Source organism: Podospora bellae-mahoneyi (genome assembly GCF_035222275.1).
Source record: "Podospora bellae-mahoneyi strain CBS 112042 chromosome 1 map unlocalized CBS112042p_1.2, whole genome shotgun sequence".
Lineage (NCBI taxonomy): Eukaryota > Fungi > Ascomycota > Sordariomycetes > Sordariales > Podosporaceae > Podospora > Podospora bellae-mahoneyi.
In genome coordinates, this window is record NW_026946360.1 from 994851 (window position 1) to 1020195 (window position 25345).

At 52.9% G+C, this 25345-nt stretch overlaps 9 protein-coding genes across 9 annotated transcripts; 4 read left to right on the forward strand and 5 right to left on the reverse strand.

The window, feature by feature from the left end:
* Positions 1–85: 85 nt before the first annotated feature.
* RLP24 (ATPase-activating ribosome biosynthesis protein) lies at positions 86–1925 on the reverse strand. Its single transcript, XM_062875687.1, has 2 exons — positions 1194–1925; positions 86–1109 (listed from the first exon to the last, which is right to left on the reverse strand). Exons 1-2 carry the CDS (start codon positions 1267–1269, stop codon positions 517–519), a joined length of 669 nt encoding a protein of 222 aa, XP_062736284.1. The 5' UTR covers positions 1270–1925; the 3' UTR covers positions 86–516.
* A 1773-nt stretch (positions 1926–3698) lies between these two features.
* Positions 3699–4022, forward strand: QC761_124280 (uncharacterized protein; the record flags this gene model as incomplete). The annotated part of the gene is made up of 1 exon (XM_062875688.1): positions 3699–4022. One exon carries the CDS (start codon positions 3699–3701, stop codon positions 4020–4022), a length of 324 nt encoding a protein of 107 aa, XP_062736285.1.
* Positions 4023–5545: 1523 nt separating this feature from the next.
* QC761_124290 (uncharacterized protein) lies at positions 5546–6971 on the forward strand. Its single transcript, XM_062875689.1, has 2 exons — positions 5546–6059; positions 6117–6971. The coding sequence occupies exons 1-2, from the start codon at positions 6012–6014 to the stop codon at positions 6837–6839; spliced, it is 771 nt and encodes a 256-aa protein (XP_062736286.1). The 5' UTR covers positions 5546–6011; the 3' UTR covers positions 6840–6971.
* Positions 6972–7316: 345 nt separating this feature from the next.
* Positions 7317–12956, forward strand: MET5 (Sulfite reductase [NADPH] subunit beta). The gene is made up of 2 exons (XM_062875690.1): positions 7317–7851; positions 8085–12956. The coding sequence occupies exons 1-2, from the start codon at positions 7809–7811 to the stop codon at positions 12632–12634; spliced, it is 4593 nt and encodes a 1530-aa protein (XP_062736287.1). The 5' UTR covers positions 7317–7808; the 3' UTR covers positions 12635–12956.
* Positions 12957–13120: 164 nt separating this feature from the next.
* CHS2_1 (Chitin synthase, class 2) lies at positions 13121–19065 on the reverse strand (the record flags this gene model as incomplete). The annotated part of the gene is made up of 3 exons (XM_062872200.1): positions 13121–14718; positions 14778–18424; positions 18857–19065. 3 exons carry the CDS (start codon positions 19063–19065, stop codon positions 13514–13516), a joined length of 5061 nt encoding a protein of 1686 aa, XP_062736288.1. The 3' UTR covers positions 13121–13513.
* Positions 19066–20012: 947 nt separating this feature from the next.
* Positions 20013–21090, reverse strand: QC761_0028020 (uncharacterized protein; the record flags this gene model as incomplete). Its single annotated transcript, XM_062872201.1, has 2 exons — positions 20013–20766; positions 21059–21090. The coding sequence occupies 2 exons, from the start codon at positions 21088–21090 to the stop codon at positions 20013–20015; spliced, it is 786 nt and encodes a 261-aa protein (XP_062736289.1).
* A 51-nt stretch (positions 21091–21141) lies between these two features.
* QC761_0028030 (uncharacterized protein) lies at positions 21142–21833 on the reverse strand (the record flags this gene model as incomplete). The annotated part of the gene is given in 3 exon segments (XM_062872202.1): positions 21142–21443; positions 21449–21552; positions 21628–21833. Coding segments are annotated over 3 exon segments (612 nt in total).
* Positions 21834–22462: 629 nt separating this feature from the next.
* QC761_124340 (uncharacterized protein) lies at positions 22463–24328 on the reverse strand (the record flags this gene model as incomplete). The annotated part of the gene is made up of 1 exon (XM_062875691.1): positions 22463–24328. The coding sequence occupies one exon, from the start codon at positions 24326–24328 to the stop codon at positions 22463–22465; it is 1866 nt and encodes a 621-aa protein (XP_062736291.1).
* Positions 24329–24621: 293 nt separating this feature from the next.
* Positions 24622–25320, forward strand: UMP1 (20S proteasome maturation factor). The gene is made up of 2 exons (XM_062875692.1): positions 24622–24721; positions 24782–25320. The coding sequence occupies exons 1-2, from the start codon at positions 24719–24721 to the stop codon at positions 25235–25237; spliced, it is 459 nt and encodes a 152-aa protein (XP_062736292.1). The 5' UTR covers positions 24622–24718; the 3' UTR covers positions 25238–25320.
* The last annotated feature ends 25 nt before the right edge of the window (positions 25321–25345 follow it).

Consider the following 25345-nt stretch of genomic DNA (forward strand, 5'->3'; position numbering starts at 1 on the left):
GTGGGCAGGTAGAAGGGGTTACAGAGCCGTTGTTCTCAATGTACAATAAAGGCATTTGCCGGCTGCCCATGAAGATGTCTACAACACTCTGGAGATACATTCTAGTAAATAAACTTTTTTTCTGAACACAGCTCCCCTTTCTTAGTTGTAACGCCGAATTCGCCAAACCCGCAGAAGAAAAAACAACAATGTTCATGAATGTATGCCCGTCCCCTTTGAGAATCATATCTTGGTCCACACAGATTGTTCCTGGTGGCCCATGTTCAACGTCCCATTGGACGAACCACACATGTTCCCAACCTCCCTGATTAGCTGCTGATAGACGTCGTACTCATTGGCTCTGAGCCTAGCTCGGGTATCTTTGTTCTCCTCCCATGACCGGACGATCGTCAACAGGGAAAGTGACGAGAAATGACGGGTCTAACCCTTCCTTAACGCCACCCAGCTACCGGTAAAGGACATGAAGGGTGCTGAGACGGGAGCCAGTTCCGGATCACGGCTGAGAGATCGAGCCGTTCAGTCGGTATCCATCTCATCATCCTCGTCCTCGAATCCGTCGTCCTCGTCGTCATCCTCGCCCACAACACCGCCAAAAGACTCGGTAATTTCCTCCACGCCACCGTCAGTCCTGACCCTCAATCTCTTCACCTCACCACCGAAAGCCTTGCTCTTCTTCCCGGAAGCCTTGGCGGCGAGCTCCTCTCTCTCCAGCTCCTCAACATCGACACCCCTCTCAGCAGCCAACTCAGCCAACCTCCTCTTCTCGCTGCCCCTGAGTCTGGGAAGCAAGTGCTCGTTGTCAGCCACCAGCTTCCTGGCCGCGGCAACCTCGCGCGCCCTCTTGCCGGCCATGCGTTTCTTGTAGAAGATTCTCTCGCGACGAGCCTTGATTTCGCTGATGCGCTCCATGGCCTTGAGGGTCTTGGCGAAGAGCTCGCGGTCGTAGCGGACGGGCACATTGCGGCGGGCGGCAAACTGCAGAGTGCTGTCGACCGTCATCTCCTTGCCGGCGTTCTTGCGATAGGCCTTTGTCCACTTGAGCTTGCGGGGGTTGCGCTTCATCTTGAAGTTCTTGTGACATTTTGAGCGGCAGAAGCGGAAGGATTTGCCTGTGAAATTCGCAACGAGCAATGGTCAGCGACAATGGGAACACACACCACCAAGGTGCAAGAGATCAAGAGGGGAGGACAAACCATCGTTGCGCATAAAGGTGATACCCTTGCTAGGCCACGCGGGCCTACCGCAGAAGAAACAGTTATCGACGCGCATCTTGGAGTGTATATGCGCCCCTTTGAAGACGTGGAAAAAAAGGGAAGCTAGGGTGGTGGTTGATTTGCGAAAAGAGGGTGACAGGACTGCACTCTCTTCTCTCTCCACCTGGCGCTGAAAGGTTCAACTTGCAGCAGGCCGAAAAAATTGACCGCCTTCTTTTGCCCACCCTCCGCTGCAGGAAAAAAAATGTGGGGTGTGGTGAAAATTGTTATCTTATCGGTCGCCAAGTGTTTAGAGACCAGCTTTTGAAAGGGTTAGGGTTATACAGGAGTATCGGCGGCCACAAGACCTTGAAGATAGCTGAAAGAGGTACTCTCCGTTTGTATGCGCAATTGGTTAAGCGGGATTGACTCTAAGTTACTGCCAAGTTTTGAGTTGATGATCTCTGCAGTGTTTTGATTGGTATGGTGAGTGTACTTCGTCTCGTCCTTTGAGGCCATGAATGTTGCAATCGGTCTGCAAGAATCTGGAAAGGTTGGATCCTAAGGAATTCCACTCCCAATTGCTCTTTCGTTGACGTTCGGGATGTAAAATCGATTACTTGTAGATACTAAAGCTTCGATAAGTTTATGTAGGTTTGCTGCATCTAGCTCGGAAGGCAAGGATGTAACTCAATTATCTGTACTCACGCCGTTTTGACTGGGCTGCTTTGTTGAAAACTTTAGGTTATGTGCTCAAGGTCAGTATATGAATGGTCTCTTACTGCTATCAAGAAAGAGATGTCTGGAAAAGTTGATTCCCCCATATTTGGCAAGCCCAGCCGTATTGTGAGATATGAAGAAGTATTCAAGTGATACGTTTGAAGAGCAGCAGAGTTTCACCATCGCGAGCCTTGGCTTCCGAAGCGATGGGAGATGCCAAGACAGGGTTTGGACGCTAACCTGAGGCTTGGTGATCAGTTCCACTCACCTCACTGGGCAGCCTTCGAGTACACGCAGAGAATGATCTCTACATACGAACTTCTTTTACAATCTGGATTCAAAACTGAAAGAGATCAATTGCATCGAGCGTAGCAAGCGCTTTTGCGTTGCCCTTCACGGTTCTGGGACGCGAGAACCGCTTACGGCAGTCCAGGGCTGCCCATGTGACCAACATGCGCCTGAGGGTTTCGCCCCAGGCCTGAAGGCTGGATGTTGATTATAATTCAAAGCACCCGGTGGCCCGGACTTGATCTCCAGAGTTTCTGTGTGTATGAGCGCTGCGAAAATCTTTCTTGCAATCAGATGAATTACATCAAAATAAGGTTTTCGATCGCGGTCAAGCAATGGCAGGAGACGTCAAATGAAGACGCCGTCGAGGATCGTGAACTCCACACATGACCCACTTGGCGCCGTTGTTTTCTGGGGAAAGTCTGGGGAATGTGGAGCAGTCAGACCAAGGTGGCTCCACCTACCCTCAATTGACAACGCTAGCACACAACTAAGGGGGAAACAATATCAAGTTAGATATCAAAAACATCTTAGGGTTTTGTTTTTGACCCTCTAACAATTCCAAATCGTTCTCCAACATTGGAGGCTCCGTCAAAGAGACACAAGCTGAGCAGGGTCTGAGAGACAAGCCTGATCATCCTTTCCTTCCCCGCATTTCAAGTGTCTTGTGGCGCCATGTCAGTCCGTAAAGTGAGACGACATGGTTGACGGCTGGCAGGAGTGAGTCCAAAGTGACGTCCAATGAAGTCCATGACTGGTGCATGGATATTGATGCGGTCTCTTACCCCGCTTTCTACCAGGCATGTCTGTGGGTGGTCTTTCCGCTCCTGTCAACGCGCCGCTTGATTGGCCTTGGCTGGTACATCCCCTTCCTTCCTGGTTGGGCTTTTGAGTATGCCTGGGCAGGTCGTGGTGGCCATTGCTCCAAGCTCCTCGAAGGAGATGTGGCGGTTGCCCTCGAGGAGGGATTACGTTTCTGCTGGCTGGATCATGGGAAGTGTATGCCAGCTGAGCACACCCGGGACAGGGTCGCCAACCCAGCCATAAAGGGGGTTTCCCGTCCCTCCCACTTCATCTTGACCTTACCTTCCCCAAGCTCTTCCCGCTCTTGTTTGTGTGTAACATCTCCTGTTCTTTGTTCCACCGCGTGTAGACGTCAGTCCATCAACATCTGCATCTAGAGAACGATTTTTTTTGGTGGTGCATCTCCGTCAATCTACCTATCCTGGGTTTACCGCGGTCGATAACAGCTTTGGTGTAGACGAGAAGGGTATGTGTTCCTCTCTTTCATCACCAGGCATCATCGCCACCTGTTTTGACTGATGAGCCCACTATGTCCTTGCTTCTTCCCTAGGGGTGTACCCCATCACGTCGCAGCAACCCACTCACATCGGTTCCAAGATTTCCATTGTGCTAACGTCAGCACCTGTTAAAGATTTCCTGTCTCTTGCAACGAAGTCCCCATACGATCTATTTCCCCTCGAACCATCTCTCAAAATGCCCGTCCGCATCCCCGCTGCCACTCGGACTGAGGTCTTCTGCATGGGGGCAGGTGGCCTCAGCGCCTTCGCACCTTTCTACATGATCATCCCTGGCGCCGAGGAGCGTGTCGCTCGCCAGACCACCAAGTGGGCGCCCAAATGGGAGCGCAACATCACCATGTTCAAGTCTCCAGTTGAGCGTGGTGTTCAGCGGATCTCGCCCCCGGTAGCCCGCACTGTTCAGAAGGTTGAGCACAAACTTCATCTTGAACAGGCAGCACAGAAGACTGGCCGGGGTATCTCGAAGAGCTTTGACAAGATGGGTATGAAGCACACCTGAAAGTTTGGCGATGGGAAAGATCAAATTGGTATGATGACATGATGGGAATGAAACACAACAATGGGTATCGTGTTGGCGTTGGCTTTGTTGCGCTCCTGGACATAAGTACTTGTGTTTGATGATGGGCGGTTCATGGTATTGCAATGGAAGCTAAATGAGGTATTGGAGCTCCAGCGCTGCCTCCATTCACTAGGAATATATGGCAGTATGACTGTGATTGGGCGTCTACTTGTGCAGTACCAACTCCGTCCTGTATGTTAGCATTACATGTCAAGCTTTTGCTGTCTTACATTTGCTGCCTTTCTCTTTTTCCCGTTATCAACAAAATCCCGATAATGGTCTGTACGTCCACAGCTGTTCTATCATTCTCGCCATGGCAGATTTCATCACGTTCATCTTTTAGGCTAACATCAGGCTGGCAGACACTTGTATTGCCAGATAGAATATAACCGCAGTACAGCGTCAAACTATCTTCGAGGTGTAGGAAGATGGCACTGGTTCATGCTGTGATAGAAACATGCAACTCTATAATGCTGCTGGTATAATGTTAGGCACGCCCGACGCCTAAGTTTAATGTTTCTTATGGCTTCATTCGAGCTGATATTTCTCTTCAGTATAAGACCTGGTCATGTTGACCTCGATCATCATCAGAGGCATATACTCAATATGGTATTCCGGTATTCCGCAGAAAGGTAATGGACAGTTCATTGCTGTATTCCTGAAAGAAGAGTCCCTTCCTGTCGATGACGCGGAGCCCTACCAATTTGTGTACGGGCACTCCATCTGCAATGTTCTCATTACACAAGCATCACAACGTAGAAAGACCTATGTGGTCGCCAAGTGCTCACGCTTAAGTTCATCATTGAAGACTGGGTGTGTATAACTAGTATCTCGTGAGAAAATGCAGAACATCTAGGTAGGGTTCTCAACTGTCAAGGATGTTTCAAGCTGGCTCAGTTGCTCATACACAGTAGGTGGCATGGGTTCAAGTACCGGTCTGTATCTGGCGGCATTGGTGAGTCCAAAGGACGGTGTAAGTCGCAAAGTGAACCAATCACATAACTCGACGAACTGGGCGGGTGGAGTTAAGGTCAGAAAAGGCCAGCGCGCTGTTGCAAATAGGTTAGCATGAAAGAGAAATCAACTGAAATGAACTTCATGCATCGAATGCTTTACGCCCGTGAGAGCCTTACGACTAGTGTTGAAAATTTCCCCATCTGTCTTGAACGAGGAGCACCTAGGTAGACATCTTACAGAGCAGCCAACGATCTTTTCTCATAGCGCGTGCTGACCGTGGTGGCTTCTAACTTTCCAGGGTCGCCAACCAAAAACGCCCCCTACCAACAGGCTGGAACCAGGGGCGTCTTTCACGCTCGCTGACTGGTGATTAAAATAGGTTACCGAGAGAAAGTAAGCGATGCAATGACGTATGACTGGTCAATGTACTGAATGGCTTTTCCCATATTCAAACATCGCGGTTCTATTCAGGACGCAATTCAAGGCCTCACATTTTGAGCATATACGCGGATACAAGCCATGAAAAATGGCCCCGCTATTTCCAACCGGCGCTCTTGGGCGCAACGCAAGTTCTCAAGGGAAAACCAAGGCGTCAAAAGGCCCACACATTTCTGTTGGACGCATAAAACTTGAACGTTGAGTGGCTCGAGAGCCAGTGCCGACTGATCCGATCCTGTCTGGGAAGTCTGGCCAAGACGGCGCGACACAACAGGAGGAGACCCAGGTGGAGTTGTTGATCGGGACCCTGAGGAAGTCCGAGATTTGTCGAGTTTAGTTGGTTCTACGATTTTAGCTTCGGTTCCCTCTCCTGATCATCGCATTTCTGGCACAAAAACACTTCGACTTCTGCGCTTCTTGACGATTTTGGTTTGCGATTTCTCTTTGGGCGTTTGTGCGGTTAAAGGCACGAGAAAGGCGCAACGGGGATCAGGCAAAAGACCAAATAAAAGACGAAAAATAACGGGGAAAAACATGATATCCTCACGATCGTCGTGTCGGCTTCGGCTGCCTCGTCCAAGGGTTTGTTGGTCCTCGATGCCCTCCTTTTCGAAAGTTCAGACACTGATCATTGCGCAGTCATTCCTAGGCTTCATGTCCCTACAGACCGGCACGGAGCTTGTCTCTCTTGCGCTCTTGTTCAACAAGGCGACGGGAATCTATGGCCTCCTTACCCTCTTCACGGGCTTTCAGATGTCGATCCTTCAGTTCACCGCCTACTTCCTTTCGATTGCCGTTATCGCCGCTCTGGCGTTCTGCCTCCCACATATTCGCAAGGGAACGCCGTTTCAAAACCTCTTGCTAGCCTGGGTTTACGCGGTGGACACGATTGTGAGCGGACTATACACGACAGCTTTTGCAACGGGGTGGTACTTGCAGTTAAAGGAGATGGAGGCCACCGTCGCCTCAGGAGTTCCCGAAGAAGAGGAATTTCAAATGGTTGAGCCTAGAGGCGAGACAACCACCCCAGTCAGAGACGACGGCATCGACACGGCGTTTAGCATGGTGCTTATTATTGGGTTTACACTTATCAGGATTTACTTCAGCTTGGTTATCATGGCCTATGCTCGGGCCGTTATCCTGCGGTTTGTTGACGAGAGGGTGCCCGAGTCTGACGAGGATGATGAGTCCGGGTCGGCACCAAATCCGTTTGCTGAGGGTGCCCCCCTGGGAGAGGGATTGGAGGGCAAGATTGGGAGGTACATGATTTCTGTGGGGAAGAGCTATTGGCTTGGTGGAAGAAAGGAGGATGAGGAATGGGCTAAAGATGTTCATTCAAAATTCAGGAGCAGCAGGAGATGATTCTCCTCTGCCGGTGATGTTGTCGAGATGTGGGACGAAGTACATAATGGCGGAGGCGAGTCACATGTTTTCGGCGGCATTTAATGAGTTCAAAGGGCCATCTTTCTGGGTATAGCACGGTACATTTGGGCGCATGGCTGGTTGGCATACTGGCCTTTTTTTACACTAGACATTGTCATAATAGGGGTTGGGATCTTCGGTTCAGGGGCAAGTAGGGGGGTTGGAGCTGGGGAGCTAATCATATTCACTCAGATAATAATGAATACATTGAGAGACAACATCCCACCATGAACCCTTTGTACGAATTATGTACAATTTACGACATCTCGCCAGAGAGCCACGTGTGACGGACTTGGCAACACCACCTGACTGCTCGCCCGCGCGGGTTGACATACCGCAGTAGATGACCCCCATCTCCATGGGACGTGAGAAGAGGTGAGAAGAGAGGATGGAAAGGGTGTGACCCCGAAGCCAAAGCCGAAACAGAGACGGATCCAGGTTCCCGTTTCAACGGCCTATGCCGAGAGACGAGCATGTTGAGCGCCGAAGACAAAAGGGGAACGGCTGGGTTCGGAGACCCGGTGTTAGTCATTGTGGGCAGCGGTGGCATCAACTTCAGATGGTTGGTGTCAAAAGAGGCATCGAGGAAGTCCATGACAAAGCATGATTTGAATCCCACGCGTGCAATTCGCTGGATGTGCAGCAGCACTCTGGGGGTTCTGGGCAATTCCCGGGATTCGAGGCGCTAGAGCGATCACGCAATCGATCACCTCTTGCGCCCACCTACCCATCAAGAGAAATTTGGGACACATGCGGGGCCGATATAGGGACCATTTCGCATGAATTGCCTCCGGCTGCACCTTACATAAGTGCCATTGTTTTTTTTCCTTTTGTCTGCTTGCGATGCAGTAATTCCCTTTCCTAGTCACTCCCTCACACACTCTCAGTTCTCCTGTCGATACCCTCACGATGGCAGGCGCACTCACCACGATAAGGACGCCTGAAGAGGCTGGTGAGACACCCAAACCCCTCCCCCACATTACCCCAAGCTGTCAAATCGCTGCGAGCAAGCTTTCCCTGCCCCGCCAAATTGTTTGCTCGCAATGCGACCGACAGCCGGACTCAAACCCGGCATCTCGACCGACACCCGGGCACACTGCGAAAAGCCTCACAACCGTTCCCAGGGCGTTGATGAGGTGCACGCAAGCAGTGCAGAGACAGGTGGCTGACAATTGATTGGATTAGTCGCGAGAATTGCATACCTTTCCAGCGATGTGGTCATCTCAGTCCAGCCGTCGCTCGCCTCTGATTCCGAGTTCTCGAGCCACTTGAAGCAGCTCGCCAAACAAAAGGAACAAAGCTTGGTCGCGAAGACCTCGGACGCTGTTGCAGAAATCCAATCAGTCAGACACAACAACGACCCATTACTCTCCGTCTTCACTCCCATCCGCTCTGGCCAGCTGGTTTCCGTCACCACCACATCTTCCATTCTCCTGCCCTCGGTAGCACATCTCTACAAGCTTGCCAACCTCCCGGTCGTCATCCATGTTGCGCTTGGTCCCAAGAGCTTCCCAGACTACTCGGCCATCACCTCCATCAGAAATTCGGGATGGACCTTCCTCCAGTCCTGGTCCCTCCAGGAGGCTCAAGACATTGCGCTGACTGCTCATGCCTTGGCCATTCGCTCGGGCAAGGGTGTCATCCATTTCTTCGACCCCAGCTCTGGTGCTGTTGCCGAGTCCATTGAGGGCGCGAGCGCCGACGTTGTCCGCGCTGTCCTCAACCTCGACAATGTGCGGAGGTTCCAGTCTGCGCCGATCTCGGGGTCAGGGATCTACGCGGATGATGGGCGGGTCGCCGTGGTTTCTGAGCAGCCGGAACCCCTGGCTCTCTCTGGTGGAGTCACCGCCAACCAAGCAGGAGAGGGTGAAGCAGAAACCCCTCTTCTTACTTCACAGTCGTCAGTCAAGTCCAGTCAACAGAGCGAGACCAGCACGCCACCAAGTGTATCCACCGCAACTACCATCGAGCCCGCAGCTCCCCTTGTGTCGTCTGAGGATATCTACAAGTACGTCACCGGCATCTGGGCTCAGCTCAACCAGCTTGTCGGCAGGCAATACAACGCCTTCGAGTGGACGGGGTCACAATCGGCCGAAAACACCATCTTCCTCTTTGGCTCAGATGTTGCCTTGTTCTCTGACGCTATTGCCAAGGCACAGTCTGTTGACTCCTTTGCCAACGCTGGCATCATTGCTCCTAGACTTTACCGCCCGTGGCTGGGCGCCAAGTTGATCGATGCCCTTCCCAAATCTGTCAAGAGGGTGGCAGTCCTTGAGCAGGTGTCGAGAAAGACCACAAAGTGGGGCCCCGTTCTCATCGATGTCTTGACTTCTGTCAAGAGTGCTGTTGGTGGCGTCGAGACTATTGTTGGGTACCAACTTGGCTACATCACCAAGGAAAGTGTCAAGCAAGCTTTGTCCGGTGTTTTCCAGAACTTGACTCTGGAAAAGCCTGTACAGAACTTGGAGGTTGGTGAGCGCGAGATTCCTCAGGAGACCTCCGAGTACGACCTCTCGAAGCCCAAGCTTGAGATTTCTTATACCAAGATCCTCGATCAGTTGTTTGGAAGCAGAGCCTTTGTCGCCAACTCCCTCGATTCCGACAATGCCGGCGTCTCACGGACCATCTCGGCCACTCCCGAGTATGGTTTCGGCTCTCTCCTCGCCAGAAAGGAGCGCAGACAAAAGTTTGTTGCCGAGGTCAAGGAGGCCGCCAGCAATGGCCGTTTCTTGACTGAAGTTCCCAAGAGAGCCTTGGCCAAGTGGGTAGCTAGCGCTGACGATGCGAAGAAGTCTGAGGTGGCTGCCGAGGAGGTTGTTTCCAAGCTTACACTCGACAACTCGACGCCATCAAAGGCCCTGCTCCAGCACAAGGCATTCTTCCGCAAGCAATCTCTTTGGCTTGTTGGGTCCGACGCCTGGGCTTATGACCTTGGCAACTCTGGCGTTCATCAGGTTCTGGCTTCGGGCGAAAATGTCAACCTGCTCATCATTGACTCGACCCCTTACTCTGAGCGCGCTGCCGCTGATGCAAACCGCAGAAAGAAGGACATTGGTCTCTATGCCATGAACTTTGGAAACGCTTACGTCGCCTCCACCGCCGTCTACAGCTCTTACACCCAGGTTCTTCAGGCTATGGATGAGGCCGACAAGTTCAATGGCCCCTCTATCGTTCTGGCTTATCTTCCCTACTTTGGTGAGCACGAGTCTCCTTTGACCGTTCTCACTGAGACCAAGAAGGCCGTTGACCTTGGTTACTGGCCTCTGTACAGGTGGAACCCTGAGAATGAGAAGAAGGGCGAGCCCAACTTCTCTCTTGACTCTGAGCGTATCAAGAAGGAGCTCAAGGCCTTCCTTGACAGAGACAACCAGCTCACTCAGATGATGCGGAAGGAACCCAAGTTTGGTGCTGTTCTTGATCAGGACTTTGGTACTGAGATTCGCGCCCAGCAGAAGCGCAAGGCCAAGGATGCTTACAACCAGCTCTTGGAAGGTCTCTTCGGTGCGCCGTTGACCATTCTGTTTGGTTCTGATGGTGGCAACGCCCAGTCCCTCGCCAAGCGGTTGGGTACCAGGGGCCGTGCCCGTGGCCTGAAGACCACAGTCATGGCCATGGAGGACTACCCAGTCGAGGACTTGCCAACGGAGGAGAACATTGTCTTCATCACCTCGACCGCCGGTCAGGGTGAGTTCCCGGTCAACGGCAAGCCTCTCTGGGATGCCATCAAGGACAGCACCGAGCTCGATCTTGCTTCCGTCAAGTACTCCGTCTTCTCTCTTGGTGATAGCCACTACTGGCCCAGAAAGGAGGACAAGGTGTACTACAACAAGCCCGGAAAGGACCTCGACAGGGTTCTGGCCAACTTTGGCGGTTCCCGTCTGGCTCCTCTTGGTCTTGGTGATGACCAGGACCCAGATGGATACCAGACCGGCTACTCCGAGTGGGAGCCCAAGCTTTGGGAAGCCCTCGGCGTGTCAAAGGTCGATGGCCTCCCAGATGAGCCTCCCCCGATCACCAACGAGGACATCAAGATCGCCTCCAACTTCCTGCGTGGTACCATCGCCGAGGAGCTCTTGGACACATCGACCGGCGCCATCTCGGCTTCCAACCAGCAACTGACCAAGTTCCACGGCACATACATGCAGGATGATCGTGATGTCCGTGACGAGCGCAAGGCCCAAGGTCTTGAGCCAGCCTACTCCTTCATGATTCGCTGCAGACTTCCCGGCGGTGTCTCGACACCAAAGCAGTGGATCCAGATGGATGACATTGCCAACGAGCTCGGAAACGAGACCATGAAGTTGACCACCCGTCAAACCTTCCAGTTCCACGGCGTCGTCAAGGCCAAGCTCAAGCCTGCCATGCAAGCCATCAACCGGGCTCTCATGGACACCCTTGCCGCCTGCGGTGATGTCAACCGTAACGTCATGTGCAGTCCTCTTCCTTCGCAGTCTGCCTACCATCGTGAGGTTTACTACTGGTCCAAGAAGATTAGCGAGCATCTTCTTCCATCGACTACCGCTTACCACGAGATCTGGCTCACCGACTACGACGGAAAGAAGACGCAGGTCGCTGGTGACGCCGTCCAGGACTTTGAGCCCCTTTATGGGCCTACTTACCTCCCCCGCAAGTTCAAGATCTCGATCGCCATCCCCCCACACAACGATGTTGACGTGTACGCTCACGATATCGGCCTGATTGCCATCAAGGGCAACGACGGACATCTGCTTGGCTTCAACCTTCTTGTTGGTGGTGGTATGGGTACCACTCACAACAACAAGAAGACGTATCCCCAGACCGGTCGCATGCTTGGTTTCGTCAAGGCTGACCAGACCCATATCGCCTGTGAGAAGGTCATGCTCGTCCAACGCGACCACGGTGACCGCAAGAACCGCAAGCACGCCAGATTGAAGTACACCGTTGACGATCTGACTGTCGATGTCTTCAGGTCCAAGGTTGAGGAACTTTGGGGTCAGCCGTTCCTGCCTGCCAAGCCCTTCCACTTTGACAGCAATGTCGACACCTTTGGCTGGCTCAAGGATGAGACTGGCATGAACCACTTCACCATGTTCATTGAGAACGGCCGTATCGAGGACACTGCCGACTTCCAGATGAAGACTGGCCTCAGAGAGATTGCCAAGGTTCATAAGGGCGAGTTCCGCCTCACCCCCAACCAGCATCTTATCCTCAGCAACGTTGCCGACGAGGATCTGGACACCCTCAAGAAACTTCTCGCCCAGTACAAGCTTGACAACCTCCACTTCTCCGCCCTCCGTCTCTCTTCTTCCGCCTGCGTTGCCTTTCCCACCTGCGGTCTCGCCATGGCCGAGTCTGAGCGCTACCTCCCGGTGCTGATCTCCAAGCTGGAGGCCTGCCTCGAGGAGAACGGCCTCAGGCAAGACAGCATCGTCATGCGCATGACCGGTTGCCCCAACGGTTGCGCCCGCCCCTGGTTGGCCGAGGTTGCCTTTGTCGGCAAGGCCTACGGTGCTTACAACATGTATCTCGGTGGTGGGTACCACGGCCAGAGACTCAACAAGCTCTACCGCAGCAGCATCAAGGAGGACGAGATTCTCGAGATCATGAGGGGCTTGCTCAGCCGGTACGCCAAGGAGAGGGAGCAGGGCGAAAGATTTGGTGACTGGACCATCCGTGCCGGCATCATCAAGGCTACCACCGATGGCCGCAACTTCCACGAGGGTGTTGCCGAGGAGGAGGAGGAGGCAGAGGAGTGATTTTTGGATACACAGAATATGGAAACAGAAAATGAGCAACAGGCAGGAGTCATGTAAATAGGGGATATTGGAGGGACGGCTTTTTGTCTACATTGCGAGCGCATTGCATGTTTTATTCTTCTTTTCTTTGTTTGGTATCAGAATAGGCGTTAAGAACAATTTGATTTGCTGTCTGAAACGATTCTAAATGTGCTTTGAAGTGCCTTGGGTTGCTTGGTTTCGCTGACACGGTCTGATAAAATAATGTTGCAAGTAAGGAGCGAAAATCGGGACTGTAACACTCTTTCAGATGCCTCCGTAAGCAAAGTAATAGAGATTCTCATGACACCCACACCCCTTAATTCGGTATCTTGACAGCCCCCTCAACTATCTTCAAAATAAATTATGTTGAAATGTAGTTAGACCTCCTGATTATCTTCAAGGGCCAATTAGCTTTCTGTCTCCAATGCCCCCCTTCCCATCTCAAGTCTATGTTCTTGATTTCAGGACATGGCTGGTGAGACTTCTGAGCAGACCCGTTCATGACATGTCAAGTCACAGCAAAGTTCCACACATTTATTCCCCTTAAGTTGTAGAAGAGCATCAAAAGTACCATAAGAAAAGGGTATTATGTACCTAACGAAAAGCTAGAAGCCAAACAAAGACAAAACAATTATTACCTCCCGCCCAGTTCGTCGTCAAAATTTGTCTATCATACATGACTTGATCATTCATTTCCATACACACATTTCTTTCATCTTTCCCTCATGCTTTTTTTCTCTCCTCACATAAACGCCAAAAACACCTGCCCGTCCTTCTTCTGTTGTCTAAACATGACAAAAAGCAAGCGTGCAAAAGAGAGAGAGGTTGGGGGGGGGAAGGTGGCGAATGATGAAACCATCACCTCCTAACACTATTAGCAACCCCCTCTCCGATATCTCTCGCTCCGTCCCTCATTTTCTCGATCAAACCCCTAGCCCAGTTGGGCACTGCGAACTTTGCTTTGACCCTGCCCTCCACCACCATGTTGATCAAGTTAATGATGGCAAAAGTCGTGCTTCCCAGGGCTCTGAAGGCCGCCAACGCGGCGACAGACCAGAGAATGAAGCGCAGGTAAAAGTTGTCGCCAATGCCACTGCTGCCATAGATTTCACTGACTGCCATGGCGAGCGTGGCGTTGGCCACCAACCAGGAAACAACCATGTAGGTACGGACCGACTTGTAGTAATCCTCCTGCAGCTGCGCGTCCGAGGGTGGCTTCTCGGGCACTTCAATTCTATCTCTGAGGTTGCGGAGGGCCTCGTCGTATCCGGAGTCGATGTCCAACTGCTCAGAGGGCATTTCCAACTCGACAGTCGAACCGGACCCCTTGCCGACGGCACCACCGAGATCCGTCTTCATGACATTGTCACCTTTTGTTCCCCAAGTGACGTCGTGGGTGTTGCAAAAGGCGTAGATTTGCAAAGTGCAAATGTACGAGGGCAGGAGAATCAGGTACGGGACGAAGGAGGTGAACATGTGCCAGGGGTCGAGGTACATGAAGGACATGACAAAGTAGAGACCAATAGTCGAGGCTGTCGAGACGATCATGTTGGTGAAGACGTTGTTGCCCATTTCGAGCTCGGGCTTGTCCTTGTCCTCCTTCTTAGGGGAGAGCTGGTGGACGACAATCCAAATCGAGGCGAACAGCGTGTAGATCATGATGACAGCGTAGATGATCATGGACGCGAGGTACATCTTGCGGGAGCCCTGGGGACGGTTGCCGAGAGACAGGATGAACTGGGTCGAGATCAATAGAACACAGATATACCGGAGGATGGTGAAGATGTAAAGGGCAGCTTTGCCGTCGGCGTCGAAAGGTGTGACGTGGGGATCGGCAAGACCACCGGCAATGAAGTAGAAGGTGAGGTAGAAATTGGCGAGGGAGAAGTAGGTGAAGAGGAGTTGCAGGAGTTGATACAAGAACTCAATGTGCAGCAGCACCTTGCGGGCAATGGTGTGGTCGGTGAGCCAGATCTGCTTGAAATGCACCAGGGAATACACAGCGGCGAAGAACGCTCCGTTCAGCCAGCGACGACGCTGGGAGACGAACTCGGGAACGGTGTCTTGGGGGTGTTAGCGATATCCCCTTATCAAAACAAAGCGGCAAAAGAAGGGGGCTTACCAGGCACATCTGTCTCACCCGTGCAACCTTTGACGTACTTCAACACCCATCTCTCGCCGCGTTTGGCAACCAGCTCCCAGCACAAGATTCTGTCCTCGGCCAAGTACATGTTGGCGGTAAACACGTCGGCGTGCTGTCCATGGAGCGTCTCTCCCTTGAAGTACTGGCTCAGTGGCCCGTGGCCCGTTTCGTCATTCTGGAGCGCATGGTATCGGTACGCACTCAGGGCGCCAGGCAACACGGTGATGTAGCCAAACACCGACTCCAACGGTTTGTCCAGAATATTGGACATTTTGTATTCGAAATTCTGCGACGCAACCAGGGGATTCAACAGATTGACTCCGTATTTACCTTTCATTGCTTTAATCTCTCCGCAAGCGCCGGCAACGTTCGAGTCGGTATCGAATGCCTTCCACAGGTGATATAGCGAGTTGCTCCCAGGCTTGGTTCCAACATCCAGCAAGATACACACGTTTGGGTTTAGCGCCTTCCCAAATGCGTTGAAGAACCATCTATGCGAGTTTAACTTCTTGGCGTTCTTTTCCTTCAAGCAAAAGATCATTTGGCAGGGCACTATCCCCTTCTCGGCGCCCTTGAACTTGAGATCCGAGTCCAGAGAAACCTGCGTGGTGTACTCGTACACGTGGGCGGTGCAGTTGTGAACCACGGTGCGATCTGCAAGCTGGAAGAGCTCTCCCGAGACCTCGATGAGGCGGAACTCGCCGTCGCCGGCGTCCTCGACGTCGAAGGGCCGTACGTCCCTGTTCTTAGACGTGGTGAACGGGATCGTCATGCGCTTTCGAGGGAGGAGGAGGTGAGGCTGGAACTTCTCCACCCCTCTGCCCATATAAAAGAACCAGCCAGGCTCAGGGCGGTCCTTACCATTCTTCCGTTCGAAGATAGGGTTACACTGGATCCCGCAGGAGAGGGCTAACTTGCGGGCGTCCTCAACAAGCTTCTTGTGCTCGTAGGTGTACTGGCCAAAGCCGTAACAGTTGAGACCGTGAGAAAGCCATCCGTCGGATTCGATGAGGCCTGCGAGAACAGCCAGGCGCGTATTCTCGTCCGCGTTCATGTAGCAGTCGGGGATGCCACCGCTCTTGTCTCCCAGCAGGCCGAGTTCTCTGAGGCCGTCGTGAATAGGGTTCCAGTGTGTCTTGTCAAGGTTGCTTACAGTGCTCATAACACGCAAACGATGAGCGACCTTCGTTGCCTTGATTTCTTCTCCCTTGTAGACGTGTTTTGTGCCGATATCAATCCTGTACTTGGATACTTTGAGAGGCGCTTTTCCAGGAGGGATACTATCACGGTTCAGGCGGTCGACGAGTGCCTGCGTGTAGACCTCGACCTCCGGATCCGTACTGGTAATCCCACTGTTGTTCTTAGCGCCATTACCAAGCCAGAAACCAAACCAAAATGGGTCGATTGGGACAGGTGACACTGGACCCTGATACGGCTGGAACCTCAGGGGTGACCGATATAGTCTTAGCTTGCTCTTATGCTGCGTCATCGGAGCCGTGCAGGTTGCCTGATACTCCTCCAGCGTCATCGTGAACACCTCCATGTCCTGGACGGCGCAGGGGTCAACCACACGGTAGTGATCTCCTGATAGCAGCTCAAGAGCGAGGTCGGCTTGCTCTGAGGTTTCGAAGACAGTCGACACCCTCCGAAGGCCCTTGCAGGACAGATTCTGACACTTGCATTTCGGATCACGCACTGCGAGCTTGTTCCGGACAGGGGCGAACATCTCCCTGTGGTCGTCCTCAGTGAGTACAGATGCGTACGTCGACACGGTCGACTGTGAGGCCTCGTTTTGAGACTGCTGTAGGCTGTTAACAGGAGACGACTTGATGGAAGGAGACTGGCCGAAAGTCTTGTCCGAAACGCGGGAAGACAGCGTGCTGATAGTGCCAATCTTTTTTTTCCGGTTGGCATCAAGATCGATGATCAAGTCGTCGTTGTCCTCGTCAGGGATATCCTCTGGCTCAAGTATCATGTGCTCAAGATAGTCCTCCATGTGCTGCTGTAGCAGCATCAATACTACCGATTCATCCTCACCGTCGACGTCCACGTCCATAGCCTTGAGCTTGGCCAGCAGCTTGATGAGAACAGGACTCTGATATGTCTTTTCAACCCTCTGAGAGTCATCATCTTCAGAATCGGGGACAACTCTCGTGGACGTGATGGCCTTCAGGTACTTGCGGACCTCAGCATCAGTTGGACGGCGACCCAGCTGCTCACGGTACTCGGTATACAGATCATGCATGGCTGCATCCCACTTGATCTGAACCGCATCGGCCCCAAGCTCGGTGCGATCGCAACGAGTCCACCACGTAACACGGTTGCTGTTCGAATGCCTGAAGGGCTTGACACCATAAGCCACCAGGGTCATGATATGGTCCGGCGTACAGGTGAAGGACGACTTGCTGACGCTGTTGTACCCGGTGTAGGTAACCTTCATCATGCGGGAGGTCTGAATAGCCTCAGCAGCTAGGCACTGGACGGGTCGGTCCTCGTGGTCGAAGAGCTGATCTCCTACAGCGATGTCTCGGATGGGTTTGTCACCATTGGTGGTGCGGACCATCGTGTCTGGGGAGAGACACGTCTTCTGGTTGACGTAATTCTTTGCGATGCCGTGCTGGTAGACGCCCATGGCTGCCAAGGCGTCGAGTGTGCGAGGGTGAATCTTTTCTCGTCCATCAGACACCACGCACACGACGATTTTCTGCCATCCGTTCTCTCCCCACGTTCGTGACTTGTTACGGCTGCAAAAGTGGGAGATGTTCTTCATGACAGCGTGCATCGTGCGCGTGAAGCCATACTCGTCTTCGTTGTACATGGTGATGCAAATAAACAATTCCGTCTCGCGGGCGGTCCGGCCAATGTTCTGACGCAGCTTGTAGCCCCTTTCAACAAAGTCGTCTGGGTCGCAGGTCACGGCCGTGTAGCGCATATGAGTAAACTCGATTTCGTCGCGGCGCGGGAGGAATGAGTATAAAATGGTGGGGATCTTGCACTCCAACACGAGTTCACCATTGATAAGCTGCACCTCTCTCTTGCTCATTTGGGGGGCGCGGACACCACGGCGCTCCTGTCGCCCCTCTGCCGGTGCTGGAACGTAGCGGTCAGCCTTCTCACGAACGTCACCATCTTCATCGTAATATTCATCCTCGTTCAGGGTCATTTGATCTGCTGAGTAGGATGAGTGGGTATGATGGTGCCGTCTGTTGTCAGTGACGTCTGACTCGGGGCCAAAGGGATCGTCGTGATGGCTGGCAAGTGGGATGTTGACTGTTGCATCATCGTGAAAGCTGGTCGTCGACTGCATGCCCCTCGTTGGACTGTTGTACATTGGAGCACGGGGAAGGGGTCGGCGCGGAGAGCCTCCGTAGACGGTGGAAGGGGTTCCTGGGCGGGGGGCTCCATTGATATCAGCGGGCTCGAACCTGTGGCTGTGTGGTGGTGGGTGGCCGCGTGGAGGGGAATACTCGGGGGATGATGCTCGTGAAGGGCCCCAACTGCTCTCGTTCATGCTACTCTGATCATACGAAACATACGACTCGGTCGGTGGGTGCATGCGGAGGGGCGGGTCGAGAATAGAGGACCGTGAATCAATCGAGGGTTCGTATGGCTGTCGTCTTCTGCCTCTGTTTTCATTTTCTTGTGAGCCTCTCATCCATACTCTTGACGGCACTTGTGGGCTGGGTAGTTGTCTGAGAAATTGTGAATCCGGCAGAGAGTTGTCTGGTGATGTTGCGGCTGTTTCACATCTCGCCTGAAACTGGCGTAACGACTTCCTGCGGGGAGAAGGCCCTTCAGGCAGGACAGGAAGGTCCTCGGGAACGACGACAGGGGGGACCGAAGGGGTGAACTTTTTTCTTCTCTGAAGCCTGATTGTCGGAGCGGCGGGCTGCTGACTACCTGTCTGCATTGTGGCCGGTTTGAAGACATCGGGCGCAGTCCCAATGATGAGAGCGCGGTCTTGTTCTTTGAGGGCATCGAGGTCCACACAAAAGTCGTCGTTGGATCTGGGGGGCAAGGAAAGAGGGGGGGGGATAGGAACGGGTGGTAACACATACGGCCTCTCATGCCTATCAAATTCCTGATAATCACTAGGGTCCTCCATATCCGTCAACAGCCTGACATTAGAACCGTGGCCATGCGCGGCGCCCATGCCAGTGGTGCTCGATTCGTGGTGGACATCATCGTAAGCTGGCAGCATGTACTCAGGCGGTACTGGTACGCGCCCGCCTGGCGGGGAGTTGGGCCTGCCGAGCCTGTTGTCCATTGCGCTTCCTCTCTCAAGAAATCTCAAGGTCGGGCGTGATGGCGCGCAGCCGAGGAATGTGTCTCACGGACACGCGGCACGCTGGAGACAAAGCCAGAGTTGTGTTGAAAAGTCAGTGGGGATTGCTGGGAATGTTTGTTAGCTACCAGACGTGTCAAGGAATCGGCGCAAACTTACAACGAGGCGGTCGCAAAGAAGCCGTTGAATGGCGTGCAGCGTGGAGCAAATGCAAGTTGAAAATGGGGTACACTTGAACAAAGCGCAGAGGAGAGCTTTGAACGGGGCTGCGGGCTCAATACATGGGATTCTGCAAATCCAGCGTGTGCGCTTCGTTGGGTCGTAATGTTGTCTCCCTTACTTCCCCGCTGTTGCTGGGGCAACTCCACTTTGCTGGGGTTCGGTGTCGTGCTGTAGCGGCTGCACGGGCCAATGACAGGGCCGTTTAGGTGAACCTGTGCCTTGAAAAGGTGGGGCTTGGCGCGTGGAGGCCCGCCGATGGTGTGGTTGATCAGTTTGCTGCAGAAGAGTCGCCGTTCATCGACCGCATGGATTGGCCTGTGCGATGATTCGGAAACAATACCCGTGGAGATGTCGAATGCTGGAATAGAAACCAGCAAAGTGAGATAAGTGAGGGATGTATGTAAACCGACGTGGTTTGAGGCGGAGTGAGAACGAGAAGGCTATGTTGCTCTACCGATGTCGTAGTGCTGAATAATAGGAGGTTGGGAAGACCAAATAAGAGACCCAGCTCAAGGTGCTTGCGTGGTCTGGTGAAACTGACAGGGGTCGTCCGCAGTGTCTCCATGCCTGTGGCATCATCATTCAGGGCACTGTTGTTCCTTCCTGGTGCATAAAACCCGGAGCAGTCGCGACCTATTTACGGTTACTCTTTCCTCAGCCAATCCAGATGACACACCGCCTTGATCCATGAGTTATTGCAGTCGATATCAAGCACCAAGACAAGGCAGGTAAATGTCCTGTATCTGTCCCCCACCAAGTTGTGTGACAAATACCCTTCCTGCCAGCCCCCTCTCCACTTCCCTTATCGCTTCCCTTTGCTCCGATCCTATTGTCGATGGTAGAGTTGATGTCTGTCGTATATCTTCCCTAACAAGACTGCATAACCGTTGCACAGACAATATCTCGTTCATCCCCACCTCCGTCTTCACTCGGTTTCGATCTCTGTCCAGGATTCTGCAGAGCGCTTTTGTCATGGTGTCGTCGAGCTTCCACGGTGAACTCGACTGTTCGAGCTCTGGCTGTCCTGCTCCTTGGTCACCTTGAGGCTCAACCGAATCTGAGGGTTCCAGATTGTTCAGATCAAATCCGGGCAACAAAAGTGACCTTGGCCGTGCACGAGGCTTCTCGGCCATTTCTGGTTTTTGCTTTTCTTTTGACAATTTGAACGAGATACTCAATGGCTCTGCCCCAAATCCTGATCTTCCCGAAGCCAACGAAGAAGGGACACACACGCCGAGCACCTGTTTCGTTCCCTTTCTAGAGAGCACACCAGGGCCCATAAAAAGCCTGATTTCTTGAGGGGGTTCGGCTTCCTCCCCAGTATGAGATTGTTGTGGTCGATTACTCTTGGAGGACGACAGTGGGAAAGGGGCCGTGCAGTCGAATATGAGAAGAACATCCCCTGGATGTTGCATGATTGGGTCGCGCACATCATCCCAGTAAAAATGGCTTCCTTGGTCACTATCCAGGGTTAGGATTACCGATCCACGAGTCCATATGTGGAAAGATCGAGTTTTGAAGAGTGGGAAATGTGGAAAGGAGTAATACCTGCTAAACCTCAGCCTTCCATCATATTCTGTGGCTCCAAACCCGTGATAATATACAATCAACAGCTCTCCACCCCTTGACGAAGCTTCACTCCGAGATCTATTCCTCTTTGCATGTTGAACTGTCTGGTTCTGGCTCTGGGCAAGAAACTTATCAACCACCGTCTCGACCGCTGATGTGCTATAGTCGTTGGGAATCAGCCGACATTGCACCTTCCAGCCTCTCTTTTTGAAACATGTTCTGACGGCTTCAGTATTCGTTGGTAGGCTGGGGCTGAAAAGCTGGCCGTCAGGTCCAGGGCGAGCCAGCGGCGGTGCCCAGGATAGACAGAGGGCTGATACAGATGAGGGTGGGACTGATTGGATGAACGGCAGTGGTGAGTGAAGCGTGGTTGCTGGCGTCACCGTCGTGGAGCCTGGGACTGCTGTTCGGCTTGACAGTGTAGATGGGGACAATGGAAGCTGGCGGGCGGTGTAATGTGGGCACAGCAACTGCTCCTGATGATCTTTCTGACTTTGTTGAGGTGGCCATAGTGATGGAGATGGAGTAGGCGGATCTGTCGGCCATGGAAGAACAGGCAGAGCTTGAATCTTACTTGACCTCAGAGGCACCGTCTCGGTGTAAGCATCCCCATCCGGAAACCAAGGTGTCCGGGGACTTTGAGTGGCGGTAGTGTTGATCTTTCCGGTAGGCGATTGTCTTGAGAATACCTGTCAGCATTGCCGAGATGAGAATAGATGACGGGAAGGAAGCCAAAGAAGAACGGACACGCACAGAGCCAACTCGTCTAGAGCATCGACTACCGAGTTGATCTTCTCGTCCCATCCATGCTCAGACTCATGGGTGTCATAATCTCTGCCCCCATCACCGCGTTGGAGGCTTGGAGACCCGGACGTCGGCGCCCCTACACTGCTGTCTGCCGAGAAGCTATCTCTCAAAGCAGTAATCTGACATTCCCAGAGATGAGAGAGATCTTCCATTTCTTTTTGAATTCTTTCCTGACAGCCTTTCCAATTTCATGACTTGTCACTTCGCCCTGGATCGGTATTGCGCAATTTTCTGACGAGAAATAGCTCTGAATCTCACGACCGCTATGCCCAAGAGTGAGATTAGACAAGAGAAAGCTCTGAAAGGCCACTCTGAAGAGCTGAGAAGTACCAATTGTGGCCCCCATCATCCGTCATCATGTTCGGTCCTTGGCATTCGACTCCCAGAGACGGCTAAAACAGTCAGCTTGAGGGTAGCACTGCAGCACCAGGTTTCCGGACGTAAACGAATCCTGGTTTGGAACCGAGGAAGCCATGACACCACGTGAGTGGTCCGTCCTGGTGGGTTGGTATCATCGGGCCTAGAGTTGGTTTCGAATGTCACCGTTTTGGCATATTATCTCATCTATTGTGCTGTTGTACTACTGCCGTGATTCCTCTGAGACACGCACATTGTCTGTTGGCCTGAAAAGGAGAGCGAGGGAGGATGGACCAGATGATACAGGGTAACAGCTCGTCCCAGGAGTCGAAATAGGTTTACCGGCCCAAGGTCAGTTATGGCAAATGCAGCGCCCAAAGAATGGCGTATAAGGAACCTTTCCCGGTAATATAAGGTACATGGCTTAGTTTCTTCTCTTAAGGCCCCAGATGGTGTGCATCCAAGTATCTTCATCCGTCCTCAACGGCTTCTCCAGTTGTCCAAAGCGAGCCGGGAGCCCCATGTTTGGCTCTGGAAGGCACAGCCACTCCTTGACGCAATCTGGGACCTCCTCCTTGACATGGCTGATACAGATCAGTGCTTGGTCCTCGCCCAGTCCCTTCAATTTGATCTTCTCCGGTGCAGGATGTTCCACGACAGTTCTGTCAGCGGCGTATGCTTTTTCCTCGCCGCAAGCTAGGAAGAGCATGCACTTGTCCCGCACATACTCATCCATACCGCTAAAGGCTTCGTCCAAAACCACAATGTCCGGATGCTTAATGATGGCACGAAGAAACAGCAACACTCGTTGTGCACTGAAGGACAGGCCGCCAAACAAATAATCCTGGGCCCAGGCGACATCATCACGGGGCCCGTCTTTGTCCTTTGAGTACCTAGGATTAAGTTCCTTCTCAAACCACCTGAGTGTTGCCTTCACTTTCTGTTTGGCGTCCTCGTCCAACTTAGGAACGCCCTTGAAAGTATCAGCCCAAGCGCTCTCCAGCACTTGTTGAACGTTCAAGCCACGAGGCATGTGCTTGTGAATCTCAGGGCTAGAATGCCCAATGCGAGATTGGATATCCCAGAAAGTCAGAGGCCGCTCACCAGATCCCGGCTCCGGCATTCGGTTGCGTCCAAATAGTTTGATGGGAAGCGAATATGTCTGGGGATGGTCAGAACAAAGCAATGCTACAATCGTGGTCTTGCCTGATCCATTGGGCCCAAAGACGCCCCATCTTTGACCTCTCCGGACAGTCCAGTGCAGACCACCATCCCAGTTTCCTAGAGCAACTTTGTTTCCGTAGCGCACTTTGCAGCCGTTCATCTCAACCAGCGGCTCTCCCAGCGCGCCCTCATCGGCGTCCGTAATGATTTCCACCTGACTTCGCCCGCCCGCCTCCTTTACAAATGCATCCTCGGCGCCTTCAATTTCCAGTTGACCGGCGATAGCCACCTCTCCTGCTCCCTCCAAATATACGACCCTTTGTATCCAGCCTGGCAGCGGATCCTGTGGTCGGCAACTAATGACCACCCTCGGACTGGCTCTCTCGGCCAGCGTCTTCAACATCACACTCAGGGCCCTAGACGCTCCAGGATCCAGCCCCACAAACGGCTCGTCCAGCAAGAGTACCTCTGGTTCCGCCATCAAAGCCTTGGCAATCGCCGCTCGCCTTGACTGCCCATTTGACAAGAAGGCCACAGGGGTATCCAGCAGCTCGACCAAACTCAGGTCTTTGACAACTTTGTCGAAAAGATGCTGACTGATGACATGCTCCCCTGGAATATGGCCTAGGTTGAACTGCGTCTGGCCAAGTAGATATTCCTTGAGAGAAAAGTCTGTGTCTTCTCTCAGACTCTCATATCTCGCTGACAGGTAAGCCGAAGTAGTGACCTCTGATATCCCCTTGCCGTTGAATCCAACGTATTTGATAGCTGTTTGAGGGGTGAGGTTGTGTTGTGTGAGCCAAGGCCATGTCCTCGCCGAGATTGGGGAGCAATGGAGCTCTCCACGGAGCATCTGAAGAAAGGTGGTTTTGCCGGAGCGTGAAGGGCCGACGACTACCCAGCTGGACTCATTTTGCTGAGGTGACTGGGAAAGATGCGAGGGGACCTGGAACGAGATTCCCTTGAATAGTGGGGGGTTATCATTCTTGTGTGGCTGCAGATGAGCACGTTGATGTGGTGGAGGCAGAGAGGAGGGATGTCGGCGGAAAAAGGTAGCTCCTGACTTGATGTTGATGACGGGTGGGCTGGTGAGCCGTTTGACGAAAGGTGGAGGAGGGACACGCATCTCAAAGTCTCCCTTGAATTTTACAAAAAAACGGAATGAAACAGATGAAGCTTGGAAATGAAGTGACCACCTTCAACATCGTCACTTGGAAAGATGTCATTCAAGGCCCCTGTTCGTCAATGGGCGTGGGCACGGACAAGGGTCCCGGCAATCTGGGGAGTGGGTTAGCGGGGGGTGAATTACATAAACCTTGGCTCGAAGCCTGGACCCGCTTTTCCATCCGACGTTGCGACGGCAGGCAAGCAGCGACGCGAGGCTGCTGGAGCCTTGACAATTGTAGCAGCCAGCTCTGAGCTGCGATCACTCTTGAATTCTGGTGACAGAATCAACCGAACTCCGATACTCATAAATATTCAACACAAAATAACAAACCTCAAAGAAGCTATCAAGATGGTAAGTTGCAGCCAACCCTTCCACCGCCATCCGCCCGCTAATGCTGCTCCCTATATTCAGTCTCTCCGCATCGTCCCAGAGTCCAACCCCTCCTCCTCCTTCACCCATCAGCCCTCCCGCGCCCATGTTGCTCCATCAGCACCTGGTCTTCACGACACACTTCGCGCTGGTGTCGGCGCCAACCCCCTCACAACTCCCGCGACCCAAGCCATCTCCGCCCACCCTCTCGAGGCCCGCTTAAAACAGTGGGAGGCCACCCGCGAGCAGCTCAAGATGGAGACACTCCGTCGCACATATGGCATTGCCGAGCCAGTCCGCAGAGGCATGGAGCTCAAGATCGCTCGTGAAGGAACATGGAAGCCCCTGTGCCTGGGCGGCAACAGCACACCTAGCATTCACGAAGAGATCTTGACTGGACGGGACGGCATTATTGAATGGGAGGATGTATTTACTGGGGAGGAGAACGGAGCGAACATCGGTGTGCACGAGGAGATCGAGCGCAAGGTGAAGATGTAAAGCGGAGATTTTGTCAGGAAGTGGGAGGCTCGGACGGCAAGTAGGAGAGGAGTAGATGGGGGGAAGGGAAGTATTACGAATCAAATGGCATGAATAAACCACCATCAA